The sequence below is a fragment of the Schistocerca cancellata genome, chromosome 3, assembly GCF_023864275.1.
Source record: "Schistocerca cancellata isolate TAMUIC-IGC-003103 chromosome 3, iqSchCanc2.1, whole genome shotgun sequence".
Classification (NCBI taxonomy): domain Eukaryota; kingdom Metazoa; phylum Arthropoda; class Insecta; order Orthoptera; family Acrididae; genus Schistocerca; species Schistocerca cancellata.
The window spans coordinates 883,458,372-883,472,722 of record NC_064628.1 but is presented as its reverse complement, the minus strand read 5'-3'; the positions used below and the strand labels follow the sequence as shown (position 1 = coordinate 883,472,722).

The window sequence follows — 14,351 nt, the reverse complement described above, 5'->3', positions numbered from 1 at the left end:
CCCATTGTAATGAATTAGTTGTGCCAGTAGTAAATGGCCTTCGTTGTTGGTGGTTTCTTACCGTACTTGGTTCTAAATGTCTGTTGAACACCTATAGCACACTTCTTTTTGTCAAACTCCAACACACAGAAAGCTAACTCCACACCTGAACTTGCCATGTTCGTGACTAGTGCTGACTATTGGCAAATTACCAAACTATGCTGTGGCAATATACATGAAAAAATCCTTTCAGGGTTTCTCTTCAAAACGACATATGTATGATATCTGTTCAATGTAGGGTTCTCGAAAGTGTTCCCGTACTTTATGTACACCCTGCATATATATGATAATTTTGTATGTGTGCAAGTTCATTGATTTATGTGTCAGGTAATGAAATCTATTACTTTTTGTCTAAAAATTTACTAAATGTTAGTTTTTTCTCACCATTACACTTGTCTTTGTCCAACAGAATTTTATACAAAGGTCTCAGGATTAAAGAAAAAGGGAATTAAAGTTCTCTTAGCAATTGGCGGTTGGAATGATTCTCTTGGTGACAAATACAGTCGGCTTGCAAACAATCCATCAGCAAGAAGAAAATTTGTTGAACATGTTGTGAAGTTCATCGAGAAGTATGGCTTTGAAGGATTAGATCTTGACTGGGAATATCCAAAATGTTGGCAGGTACAGAAAGATTACATATCATTTGACTAATCTGAAGAGCAATTTCAATTATATGTGTTCCATTACTTCTTTCTTATCATCAGACACAAACCACTCTACACAAATGCATTGCTACTCATATTAAGAGAAAAATGGAAAACTTTAAGCAGATATTAAGAGTCTTTGTCTTTCCAGTTTTGAACATCAGCTTTACAATGTGTGCTCAGATCATAGCCTCTGCCTCCTGACGATTTATATGAGGGCTGAGCTTTGTCAGCATCAGAATGCTTGCATTTACAGAAAAAACATCAAATATACAAGATGTTTTATTAGGCAAGTCCTTTGATATGCCTGATGAAAACACTCATAAACATTAAACCTTATGCTTTCAGCACTTTTCTACAAGAAGTAGATGAGAAAACATAAGGTGAGAAGCGGAAAAAGAGAATAGTTTTCCCAAAATTTGTCAGTGTCTTGCAATACTGGTACAGTTACAGTTTTTATCAGGTTAATGTGATAGTAATCTGTGGATTAATATGAATACATGCTTAATTTCCATTTCTACCAAATATTTTCACTACAGATAAATCTTGCTTTGTATTATAACATCACCACTTTCCTTGCACTTATAATTTCATGAATAACAAATAACAAAAGTTTGTGGAATATTTGTGAAACAGAAAGTGAAAAAATTTTGGCGATGGACATAATGTATTCAAAAAGCTTTGTGACTAACAGAATATTAGACTATATAATAATATTTTATACAATTGAAGATATACAGTGGGTGACAATTATTAAACTATATGAAATTAAATTGTGATAACTTCTGAACGGTTTGTGTTAAGACTTTCAAACTGCACGGTTGGCCACAGGGCATGATGGGAATTAGTATGTGCATATGTTGTTGTCGACCATTTGCATGTGAAAATGTCATGGTACTGGGTGCCTGAACTTATAGCACTTGTGAAGGCCTACTACCTGAGCAATAACATCCCAACTGTGGCTCAAAGGAAGTTTTCACCTTGAGTTCAAGCTGAAGGCAACTGATCCAAGTGTGTTAGTGATCAAGAATTTGATTCACAAGTTTGAGAGAATGGGTAGTGTTCGTGATGACATTATTGGCAATGGTGGTCATCCAAAAAGGGTGGACATGTCTGAAAACATCGAGAAAACATGAGAGACATGTAACAAATTGTTGTTGAAGATCTGCATCTCTTTCCATACAAAACTGAAACCCATTAGTCATTAGGACCCAGGGCCATGGAACAGCAGTTGTGTTTCACAAATACTATTGTCCATAGAATTCACAAACAGGACTTTGATGTGAATATGATTTGGTTTAGCGAAAAAGACCACTTTTGTTTGGATGTGTTCACCATGAAGCAAAGTTGGTGGATTTGGGTGATTGAGAATCTGCATTTTGCAATTGAGAAGTGTCTTCACACTCAACAGGTGACTGCGTGCTAGGCAATGTCCAGTCACAGAATAATCAGTGCAATATTCCTTGATAGCCTGGTGACTACTAAGCAGTACATGAAGATTTTAGAAGATGATTTCATCCCCATTATCCAAAGTTACCCTGATTTCGACAAGATGTGGTTCATGCAAGACGAAGCTTGTCCCCATCAAAACAGGAGAGTTTTTGATGTCCTGAAGGAGCACTGCGGGGACCGCATTCTGGCTCTGGGATATCTAGAGGCTACTGCCATGGGCCTGGATTGGCTGCCATATTCTCTAGATCTCAATGTATGCAACTCTTTTTTGTGGGGCTATATTAAAGGCATTGGGTACAGCAATAATCCCAAAATCATTGCTGTGCTGAAAACAGCCATTCAGGAGGTCATCGATAGCATTGATGTTTCAACACTTCAGTGGGTCATGCAGGATTTTGCTATTCATCTGCATCACATCGTTGCTAATGATGGCAGGCATATTGAAAATGTCATAAACTAAATCCAAAAATCTCTAGTGACCTTTACATGTTGAATAAAATGTGTGCACATCATAGTTTGTAACTAATCTAAATTTTTTTCATATAGTTAAAAAATTGTCACCCTGTGTGAAAAAACTTGAGGCACAGCAATTACAATTGTAATTTCCTAATCTAATTTGTTTCAAGATATTCTGAAAATGGCTAAATTAAAATATAGTAACTTCTTGTTCTGTTCATGGAACACCAAAAGCTCAAGCAAGTATTAATGGAATTTTGAAGTATATGGTAGCCATTTTTGGCTTCATTTGGAACACTTAATTAAAACTTAGAGAGACTTGAGTTTCTCCCAGCATATACAATGTTCAAATAACTTATGGAATGCAGCCGGGTGACATCATCGACAACTGACAATGTTTTGACAGGTGACAACCTTGTTGTTTTCAAGGCAAAGTTACAGCAAGCAAGTGCTGTCCAAGTGAATTTAAAACATTGGTTTGCAGAGCAATTCCAGAGAGATAACACATAAACATACTGTAAACACTAGTGCCATCATACAACAAAATATGACCAATGCCAGAAGTTATTAATTCTGTTCCTATCCCAGTAGCTGGAAGTACATGTCAGAATCTTCATGTTATCATATTCTGTTGGATTATCAGTGCTAAGACAATGTTGTGCAATAGCCAATTTGTTATATTCTGTTGGATGACCAGTGCCAAGACAATGTTCTGCAATAATCAATTTTCTTGGCTGTTGTAAGTGTGTGTGATGCTTATGGTCATTACACTGGTCCTCCATGGTCCTAATAGTCTGACCAACATATGACGTGCCACAAATGCAAAGATTACAGTAGACATCCACTTTAGGCAAACCTAGGTCATTCTTAACAGAACCTAAAAGGGCTCTAAACTTAGATGGAGGTCAAAAAACATATTTCACATCATATTTTTTGCAAAATATGACCATTCCTGTTAGAGATGCTCTCTGCGTAAGGCAGAAAGGCTGTAGACCTTCTCTCGATATTATCATCACTCACCTAGTGCATATGTTGGTCAATAGCACAACGCACGTCTGATGTGTCTTTTGCTATAATTGATCTGGCCGAAGGTACCTCAACCCACATTAACCCAGCTGACAAACTCTCAGGATCTGATATGATGTGGGCCCTGTAAACTAAGGTATGGAGTACCCTTCACACTGAGTCAGGTGGTGACAACTATCAGCCCATAGATAAACATCAGTGTGAGTAGGCTTCCTGTAAACAGTATGTCCCAATGTACCATCAACATTGCTCCTGACCACCTCCATTGTGAAATGAATATTCGGGTGCATTGAATTCAGGTATTCCATAAAGTTGTTCAAATTCTCACTGTAATGAGACTAAACAACAAAAGTATCATGTACATATCTGAAAGAACACACAGGTTTCACAGCCGACCTTCCTATTCCATAGCCACAAAAGATACTCACTGCACAACACCAAGTGCTGTGATATCAGATCAGACTGCTTGGTGAAACTGTGAAAGGGTAAATTTAAGAAAAAAATTGAAATTTTCAGTAAGTTCCTGTTTTGCACGAAAACAACTCAAAATTATTGTCACTTTGTTTTCCTCATAAAAATTCAGTTTTCTCTTTGGTATTACACTTATCACCATCCAGATTGACTTTGCCCTGCTATGTTATTTTTCCTGAGTTGCAGATAGGCACAACAAAAAGACCGTCAGAAAGTGAGCTTTCGGCCAATAAGGTCTTTGTCAAAAATAGACACATACAAATGCAGTTCACGCACACATGACCACAGCCTCTGACAGCTGGAGTCAGACTGTGAATAGCAGTGTATGATGGGAGAGGCAACTGGGGGAGGGGGGCGGGAGGGGGGGGGGGGTAAGGAGGAGGCTGGGGCAGTGAGGGTGAGGGATAGCAGGGTAGGGGTGAGGAACGGTAAAATGCAGTGAGGGTGAAAGTCATTGCTAACAGTGCATACAAATTACTTATTTTAAGAAAATCTTAGCACTATTAAACCATTGAAGGTATATTAATGCTTACAGTGCTTAAAATGCAAACATTCGAAGGCATGTTTTAAAAACATATTTTTGTAATTCACCAATTTAACTGTACTGAGGTGTATTCCATTATCCAATAATTGGCATGTTACAACATATTTGTCACATTAACTCTTTTTGGATTAGGTTGACTGCAATGCTGGACCAGATTCTGACAAGCAAGGATTTGCAGACCTAGTGAAAGAACTGAGCATGGCTTTCAAACCACGAGGATTGCTCTTGTCATCTGCTGTTTCACCAAGCAAAGTTGTCATTGATTCAGGTATACACTAACCAATAAAATGCCTAACTGTCATTATGAAATGAAAAACTTTATTTTTTACAAGCTAGGAAACTGAATTGCAAAATGATGGATGTGATATTCTTGGAGGAAGACATTATTTCCTAGATTACTGTTGTGATATTTTTGTGACTGACTTTCTGACTTTGTGTATTTACTTGGACTTCACCTTGAATTGCTGGGTTTGGTACCTCACAACTGTTGGAACCCTCACATCCTTGTCCTGTTTCTTCTCCATCATAAGACCCAGCCATTATTCCTCTACAGTGTGGTGGTATGTATTTCTGTTAAGTCACCTTAGTATTATTGCATTACAGTATCATGTAATGAGATTACAAGCAGTCCATCCTCCACTGGAATTACACCTTCATTATCAAGTGTGTAAATTTAAAGTATGTTTTCGTGTAGCAGCTTAACATCATTCACAGTTTAAATTGACTACTGCCTATCATGTCTGCCATGAGTACTTGTACCTCACTACCAAAAACATACCGTGTTTACAGTTGCAATGCAGTGATACAAGTACACATTTCAGATAGTGAACATATGTTCAAGCTGTTCAAGCTGAGGTATGCCCCTTGTGAGATTTTGCATAAATTTCTTCAGGTATTCTTACCATTTGACCAAAGCATGAAAGTACGTGCAGGACCTTCGGCTATTATTGAGATGACTTTGCCATCTCATCTCTAGGGAGGAAGTGATGCTGTGTCTATGGCCATTTCTGACCACTTCAGCAATGGCAATTGCACCTGTGTCTGGCAGGTTGCCAATATCCATTTATCCACCAGAACAGCATACATGCTGGAGAGCCATGTACCAGCAGGGGCATGCTTCATATGTATGTAAAATACTGAAACAACAACCAAAACATGATCATTGTTGTCCACCATATCTCTTGCCGCCACTATGTGAGCTAGCACACCTGTCTTCTTAAGTGTATACACAAGCAAATACAAGTGACAAGATAACTTACCAAAAATATATATGTAATAAGCATGATGTCCCAAACCTTTAGAGTCAAAAGTTACTGATAGACTAAAATATTTGTTTACAACCTTTGGCTTCTTATCTTAGAATACTCTGCTCAAATTACTCTACCATTGTACTTTTGACCCTATAGGTTTAGAACATCCTTTACAGCAGAGAATAATCCTGAAAAGAAAAGAAATAATTAGCTTTCTGTCTCATACTTCTGATAAGACACAACAGGAGCAGCTGTGAAACTGGGGCAGTGTAAAAGCTACAGCACAAGTTACAGTGTTACTCAATTCAGCTTTAAAAGAAGTTCAAGAATGGCTGTACCTTTTCTATTGTGTACAAACTGCTTAAGGCTGAAATATAAAGGAATGAAGTTTTTCATTGTTTTTGTGTTAAAATCAACCACACTTCAGGTTTCTCATTAACTATAGCTTTTATTTTTGGTTATGTACTCTCTTCCTACAAGGTGTTGTTGACATTTATATTATTTTCTCCTTTGCAGGCTATGATGTTCCTGTTTTGTCACAGTATTTTGATTACATCTCTGTGATGACTTATGATTTCCATGGCCATTGGGATAAGCAGACTGGTCATGTTGCTCCCCTGTATTATTACCCCGGAGATACTTATGATTATTTCAATGCTGTGAGTATTTTATGTCTAAAATGGTGTTACGTAATGGCTTAAGATGTAACTACATATCAGTGAGTATTGATAATAGTAAGAACTTTTAACTGTTTATTGGGCTCTTGTCTAGATTTACTCTGAAAGAGATGTTACAGAAGTTGCAACCTGTGTAATGGAACGGTAACCAGTCACTACATAGTTGAGGCAATGAATACTCAAAAGGCATATAAGTAAAACTGAAATATTGCTAACATTTCACACAATGACCTTTTTCAAAACTAACTAACGTAACACACACACTGTTTATGTGTTTATGTGCCTGTTCACTGCTAAAAGCCTCAGCAATGTGGTAAGTGGTTACCTTTGTTCTTCCCATTATGTGTGTTCCACCCAAGACATTCTCTAGTATTACACTAAAATTTACAGTCTCTTATTAGTGGTTCATACTGATCACAAAACTTATGAAAAATGCAAAGACTTACTGTAACCTTTTCACTGCTGCAGGTATACATACACGTCATACTATGTTATTCCGCAGGTGTAGACATGAATACATGTGCCATTTCGATTTTCCCCCTGTGCTACGGATGTCTGAATGCATCCTGAGCTACTAAGCTCTCACTGCTGCAGATGACTTAGTTCCATATCTTTGTGAATAAAAATGTTTTGAGTACTTATCATGCAACTTCATTTCTATATCTTGAATCGTTTATGAGATATGATGATTTTTAGGATCACATGTTTTGCGATGCACAAGAACATGAATGGGAGTGTCACGCATGACTGTCCTTTGGGTATAAAGCTCAATGACTCAAGAACAAAATGAGATATTCTTCTGCTTTTGATTTTAAATAAAATTTTGATATGTTATCTACATTTCATTCACTGAAATGTATGCCCTGAAATCAACCATCTACAAAGTTTACGCATTGCATTTTTACCTCAGCAAAATCCTTAATATTTCACACAAAGTTTTACTTAATTTGCTGCAGCACAGTAACTATGTCACATAATGAAAAAATTAAGTCTTTTATGAAGCAAAGATATCAGATTGAAGTAAAGATATCAGATTCTAAGATGTGCAGTAATCAAATTTTTTCACTTGATAGTTAAAAATGGATGATAAGTATTTCATAGCAGCTGGCAAGTCCATATGGAGGACCTGGGCATGTCACACCTGACTGTCAGGTGGATATAAACTGCAATAACTCATGAAAAAAATCAGATATCGCTCTGCTCTCAATTTTAAATAAAAGTTTGGTATCTTATGTGTATTTCATTCACTTCAATGTGTGAGCTGAAATCAACCATACACAAAGTTTACACAATACATTTTTATCCCTGTGAACTCATTAAAATTTCATGCAATGTATTACTTAATTTGCCTTTGCACTTATAATTGTTTGATGGGTAACAAAAAAAAATTCTGTTCTTTATCAAGTGAAGATATCAGACTATAATATGTGCAAAAATAAAATTTTCTCACCTAACAGTTTTTGTAAAATTCAATGATAAATATTTCATATTGGCTGGATTGCCTTCTCTCGACACAGGAACCAACATTTGGCAAGAAGCACAGTCATAACAAAAGCCACCTCATCACAGAATGCAAAGAGCAAATTTGTAGCAGTAATGGGATTCTACATCTACATCCATAATCTGCAAGCCACCTGACAGCATGTGGCAGAGGGTACCTTGAGTACCTCTATCAGTTCTCCCTTCTATTCCAGTCTCGTATTGTTCGTGGAAAGAAAGATTGTCGGTATGCCTCTGTGTGGGCTCTAATCTGTCTAATTTTATCCTCATGGTCTCTTTGCAAGATATACGTAGGAGGGAGCAATATACTGCTTGACTCCTCAGTGAAGGTATGTTCTCGAAACTTCAACAAAAGCTCATATTGAGCTACTGAGCGTCTCTCTTGCAGAGTCTTCCACTGGAGTTTATGTATCATTTCCATAACGCTTTTGCATTTACTAAATGATCCTGTAATTAAGTGCACTGCTCTCCGTTAGATCTTCTCTATCTCTTGTATCAACCCTGTCTGGTACGGATCCCACACTGGTGAGCAGTATTCAAGCAGTGGGCGAACAAGTGTACTGTAACCTACTTCCTTTGTTTTTGGACTGCATTTCCTTAGGATTCTTCCAATCAATCTCAGTCTGGCATCTGCTTTACTGACAATTAATTTTATATGGTCATTCCATTTCAAATCACTTCTAATGCCTGTTGTTGTTGTGGTCTTCAGTCCTGAGACTGGTTTGATGCAGCTCTCCATGCAACTCTATCCTGTGCGAGCTTCTTCATCTCCCAGCACCTACTGCAACCTACATCCTTCTGTATCTGTTTAGTGTATTCATATCTTGGTCTCCCTCTACGATTTTTACCCTCCACGCTGCCCTCCAATACTAAATTTGTGATCCCTTGATGCCTCAGAACATGTCCTGCCAACCGATCCCTTCTTCTAGTCAAGTTGTGCCACAAACTTCTCTTCTCCCCAATCCTATTCAAGACCTCCTCATTAGTTATATGATCTACCCAGCTAATCTTCAGCATTCTTCTGTAGCACCACATTTTGAAAGCTTCTATTCTCTTCTTGTCCAAACTAGTTATTGTCCATGTTTCACTTCCATACATGGCTACACTCCATACAAATACTTTCAGAAATGACTTCCTGACACTTAGATCTATACTTGATATTAACAAATTTCTCTTCTTCAGAAATGCTTTCCTTGCCATTGCCAGTCTAAATTTTATATCCTCTCTACTTTAACCATCATCAGTTATTTTGCTTCCCAAATAACAAAACTCCTTTACTACTTTAAGTGTCTCATTTCCTAATCTAATTCCTAATGCCTACTCTCAGACAATTTATGGAATTAACTGCTTCCAGTTGCTGACCTGCTATATTGTAGCTAAATGATAAAGGATATTTCTTTCTCTGTATTCACAACACATTACGCTTGTCTACATTGAGATTCACTTGCCATTCCCTGCACCATGCATCAATTCGTTGCAGATCCTCCTGCCTTTCAGTACAATTTTCCATTGTTACAACCTCTCGATATACTACAGCATCATCTGAAAAGAGCCTCAGTGAACTTCCGATGTTATCCACAAGGTCATTTATATATACTGTGAATAGCAACGGTCCTACGACACTCCCCTGTGGCACACCTGAAATCACTGTTACTTCGGAAGACTTCTCTCCATTGAGAATGACGTGCTGCATTCTGTTATCTAGGAACTCTTCAATCCAACCACACAATTGGTCTGATAGTCCATATGTTCTTACTTTGTTCATTAAATGACTGTGGGGAACTGTATCGATTGCCTTGAGGAAGTCAAGAAACACAGCATCTACCTGGGGTTAAAATATTTGGCAGATACACAAGGGGTTATTAAAGAAGATACATAAACTGCTTACTTCACTTTTACAAATAAATATTAACCCATTATTATAAGAGTGAAAGGAAAAGAAATATCCATTGTTTTAAACATATGATGGGACAGTGACATGAAGCAGTTCTAAATAGAGTTATAAGAATAACATGCACAGGAAAGAAAATATGAAGGAGTAGAAGGAACTCACAAACAAATCAGAAAAATGAAAATAGATTTGTGGAAACAGCTGCAGGATTGGTGGTGATTAAGCATAACAGAAATAGAATGAAACCTTAAATACTATAATGGACACAGGATAGAAACAGGAAGTAACAACTCACTCAGGTGTTCAAATTCTTTCTTTTCCTTTTTTGCAGAACTTCACAATGCATTACTGGATAGAGAAGGGAGCTGACAGGAAAAAGCTTATAATGGGTATGCCCATGTATGGACAGTCATTCTCACTTGCTGATGCTAAAAATCATGGTCTGAATGCTAAGTCATATGGCCCTGGTGAAGCTGGAGAGTTTACACGGGCTGGTGGATTCATGGCGTATTATGAGGTAAGGAGCTCTACAAAGTGTGAGTCTCTTTGTTGCCCATGTTATTGGTGATTCATTAATACTGTTCAGGCAAATCAGCCACATTGACAGTTCTGCTTTAGTAGTATCCCATTTTCCCTCTTTCAATATATTTCATTTCTGCTTTGTCTCTTCCTTTCCTTTAAAAAAGAAATATTTCTATGTCATAGTGCAGAGGATGATTGAGGTTTTCCTTGGAAACAGCAGACAGGACCATATTTTAATAAGTCACTGCTACTTACCTTTGACCTCATATCTCCTGCAACTGGTATATTTAATAACACCTACCATCTCTTACAGATATGTTATAATGTCAAGAGCAAAGGGTGGACTACTGTACGAGATCCTGAAGGAAGAATTGGTCCATATGCATACCGTGGTAATCAGTGGGTTTCTTATGATGATGTGTCTGACATCAGGAGAAAGGTATGAGCTTTCATAATTACTGAATAAAAATTCACTAATGAATAACTCTAGAAGTAATATATGTTGCTACTACATAACATTATTGCTTGATGATTAGACAACAAAGGAATGTGTGATAAGTAGGCACCAGGTCCTCTGAACTACTGAGGTGGGGACTGCCCCTCCAGCACACTCCAGTTCTCACAGTCCCCATGGCCTTAACTTCTGCTAGTTCTCTTCCCCTCCCCTTCCCTTCCCTCTCCTTCCCTTCTCTGTCATTTTCCATATCAATCTTCCCCTAACCTTGTGCTTACCTCCCCCCCACACTGTTCCCTCCCTTTACTCATTTACCTTTTTCAGTCATCATTTTACTACTGTTGTTGACAGTCACCTGTCTCCATCTCCATCATTATCTCCCACCCCATCCTTGCCCCAGACATCTTATCCCCTTGAACTCGGCACATGTCTTTCCTCTCCTCACACTCCTATCACTCATAAACAGTATTGTAGCAGCAAGCGAACCTTAGCATCAGCACAGGGGCTAGGTATAGGGCTGGTGCTGAAGTTGGTTCTGAAGAGACCAGCCTAATCCCCTGAAGCTGAACAGAATCAAAAATCTTGAAGTATGTAGGTCTCACTTATCCATAAACCATTAATTTCTCATCTAACTGAGATTGTACAAAAGTGTTGCAAAACTGGGGCAGATGCACAATATATATCCACCAAGACTTGTAACTAATACACTTCAAGAATTTTAGTGCCTTGAAGGAACTTGCCTTCAGGTTTCTTACATGCAGAAGCCAGCACTGTATAAATTATGATCCCCAGAAACTACACTGTACCTTTAAAACTGTATAATGTACCTACCCCATTTGTAGGTCAAGAAAATTAAAAATTCAACACAAACACACACACACACACACACACACACACACACACACACACACACAGAGAGAGAGAGAGAGAGAGAGAGAGAGAGAGAGACTTAGCTGCAGAAAAACTAAAATCTGTATGAGCAGCCCCCTTTACCAACCTACTGTCTTCAAGCTGCACCTGACAAATCACTGCTGAGGACTGCAAAAGAAACAAAAATGCTACAAAATGGTCTAGAAATAAGGATCATTGCATGGGCTCCTTCTCTGGACACCATACTATTTATGGCAATGACAAACAAGATCACGCATAAAATACTGCATTCAGGGACACCATTCTCCTGGTCAAATCTGTCAGACAGAACTTTGTCAATTCAGCGCCTGAAACAAAGCATTCACATAGGACAGGCATCCAAAGAAGCCCCATTTTTGAAGCTGTCAGAGAATACTGTGCCTAAAGATATTATCATACACATCTTTTCTAAGTAAAAGAAAGTGCCTGTTATATACACTACTGGCCATTAAAATTGCTACACCACAAAGATGATGTGCTACAGACGTGGAATTTAACCGACAGGAAGAAGATGCTGTGATATGCAAATGATTAGCTTTTCAGAGCCATTCACACAAGGTTGGCACCGATGGTGACACCTACAACGTGCTGACATGAGGAAAGTTTCCAACCGATTTCTCATACACAAACAGCAGTTGACTGGCGTTGCCTGGTGAAGTGTTGTTGTGATGCCTCATGTAAGAAGGAGAAATGCATACCATCACATTTCCGACTTTGATAAAGGTCGGATTGTAGCCTATCGCAATTGTGGTTTATCATATCACGACATTGCTGGTTGTGTTGGTCGAGATCCAATGACTGTTAGCAGAATATGGAATCGGTGGGTTCAGGAGAGTAATACGGAACGCCATGCTGGATCCCAACGGTCTCGTATCACTAGCAGTCAAGATGACAGGCATCTTATCCGCATGGCTGTAATGGATCGTGCAGCCACATCTCGATCCCTGAGTCAACAGATGGGGACGTTTGCAAGATAACAACCATCTGTGCGAACAGTCCGACGACGTTTGCAGCAGCGTGGACTATCAGCTTGGAGACCACGGCTTCAGTTACCCTTGACACTGCATCACAAACAGGAGCGCCTGTGATGGTGTACTCAACGACAAACTTGGGTGCACGAATTGCAAAACGTCATTTTTTTGGATGAATCCAGGTTCTGTTTACAGCCTCATGATGGTCACATCCATGGTTGGCAACATCACGGTCAACGCACATTGGAAGCATGTATTCATCATCACCATACTGGCATATCACCTGGCATGATGATCTGGGGTGCCATTGGTTACACGTCCCAGTCACCTCTTGTTCACATTGATGGCACTTTGAAGAGTGGACGTTACATTTCAGATGTGTTACGACCCGTGGCCCTACCCTTCATTCGATCCCTGCGAAACCCTACGTTTCAGCAGGATAATGCACGACTGTACAGGCCTTTCTGGATACAGAAAATGTTCTACTGCTGTCCTGGCCAGCACATTCTCCAAATCTCTCACCAATTGAAAAGTCTGGTCAATGGTGGTCGAACAACTTGCTCATCACAATACGCCAGTCACTAATCTTGATGAACTGTGGTATCGTGTTGAAACTGCATGGGCAGCTGTACCTGTACATGCCATCCAAGCTCTGTTTGCCTCAATGCCCAGGTGTATCAAGGCCGTTATTACTGCCAGAGGTGGTTGTTCTGGGTACTGATTTCTCAGGATATATGCACCCAAATTGCATGAAAATGTAATCACATGTCAGTTCTAGTATAATATATTTGTCCAATCAATACCTGTTTATCACCTGCATTTCTTCTTGGTGTAGCAATTTTAATGGCCAGTAGTGTAGTTGTTTCCAGCAGAATGATGTTAACAGTGGCTAAGGAGTTTCCTTCTCTCTAGGATTTAGACTAGTCACAGTTCATCATTTGCTCCAGGATGCTTCTTATATACTTCAGTAATTATTGAGGCACATTTTGTTCTTTCCAGGTTTGAGGACAGGACAAAAAAAGCCACTCTCCACTTTTTGGGAAATTGTCCTGTCTGCCATACTTTAATAAACTATTCTCTAATGATTTTATTTGATTAATTCCTAAGTTACTTCAACATCTTTCTTTTTTTTTTTTTTTTTTTGTTTCTGCCATAACTGTGTTGCAATATCATGAGCTTCTAACAGTGCTGAATCCAATCAGTTCCCTACCACAATCACATTAAGGCAACAGGGTGCTGCATCAAAGCTTTTGGCAAGAGTAGTCTGAGCAAAATGCTGTGGCATTATGTGGGTAATGCCTTTGGGTGTTATTTGGAGACATAACCTCTTTTGGTATAACTGTCCAAACAGTTTTCTGTGCTTTCCAGAAATTGTTCCCGTAAACTAATTGAGCAAATGAAATGATTTAATGAATTCAAAAATTGTTGCTATATCTCTTCATACTCTCCTTAACAATTCAGTGGCTTCTGGCCCATGCCACTCTAAAGCCTGTTAGGTGCTCTGCAGTTAGTTGACATCAGAACTTGCACAGAGCCATCCACCTG

At 38.7% G+C, this 14,351-nt stretch overlaps 1 protein-coding gene across 1 annotated transcript in view; it reads left to right on the top strand.

The window, feature by feature from the left end:
* The window catches only part of LOC126176627 (probable chitinase 10), a gene marked incomplete at its 3' end in the record, with an annotated part of 192,366 nt that overhangs the window by 169,273 nt on the left and 8,742 nt on the right, over positions 1-14,351 (top strand). The window contains exons 38-42 of the mRNA XM_049923786.1: positions 449-660; positions 4,765-4,900; positions 6,399-6,541; positions 10,282-10,467; positions 10,786-10,911. Of these exons, the coding sequence (XP_049779743.1) occupies positions 449-660; positions 4,765-4,900; positions 6,399-6,541; positions 10,282-10,467; positions 10,786-10,911 (803 nt within the window). The remainder of the gene's footprint in view (positions 1-448; positions 661-4,764; positions 4,901-6,398; positions 6,542-10,281; positions 10,468-10,785; positions 10,912-14,351) is intronic.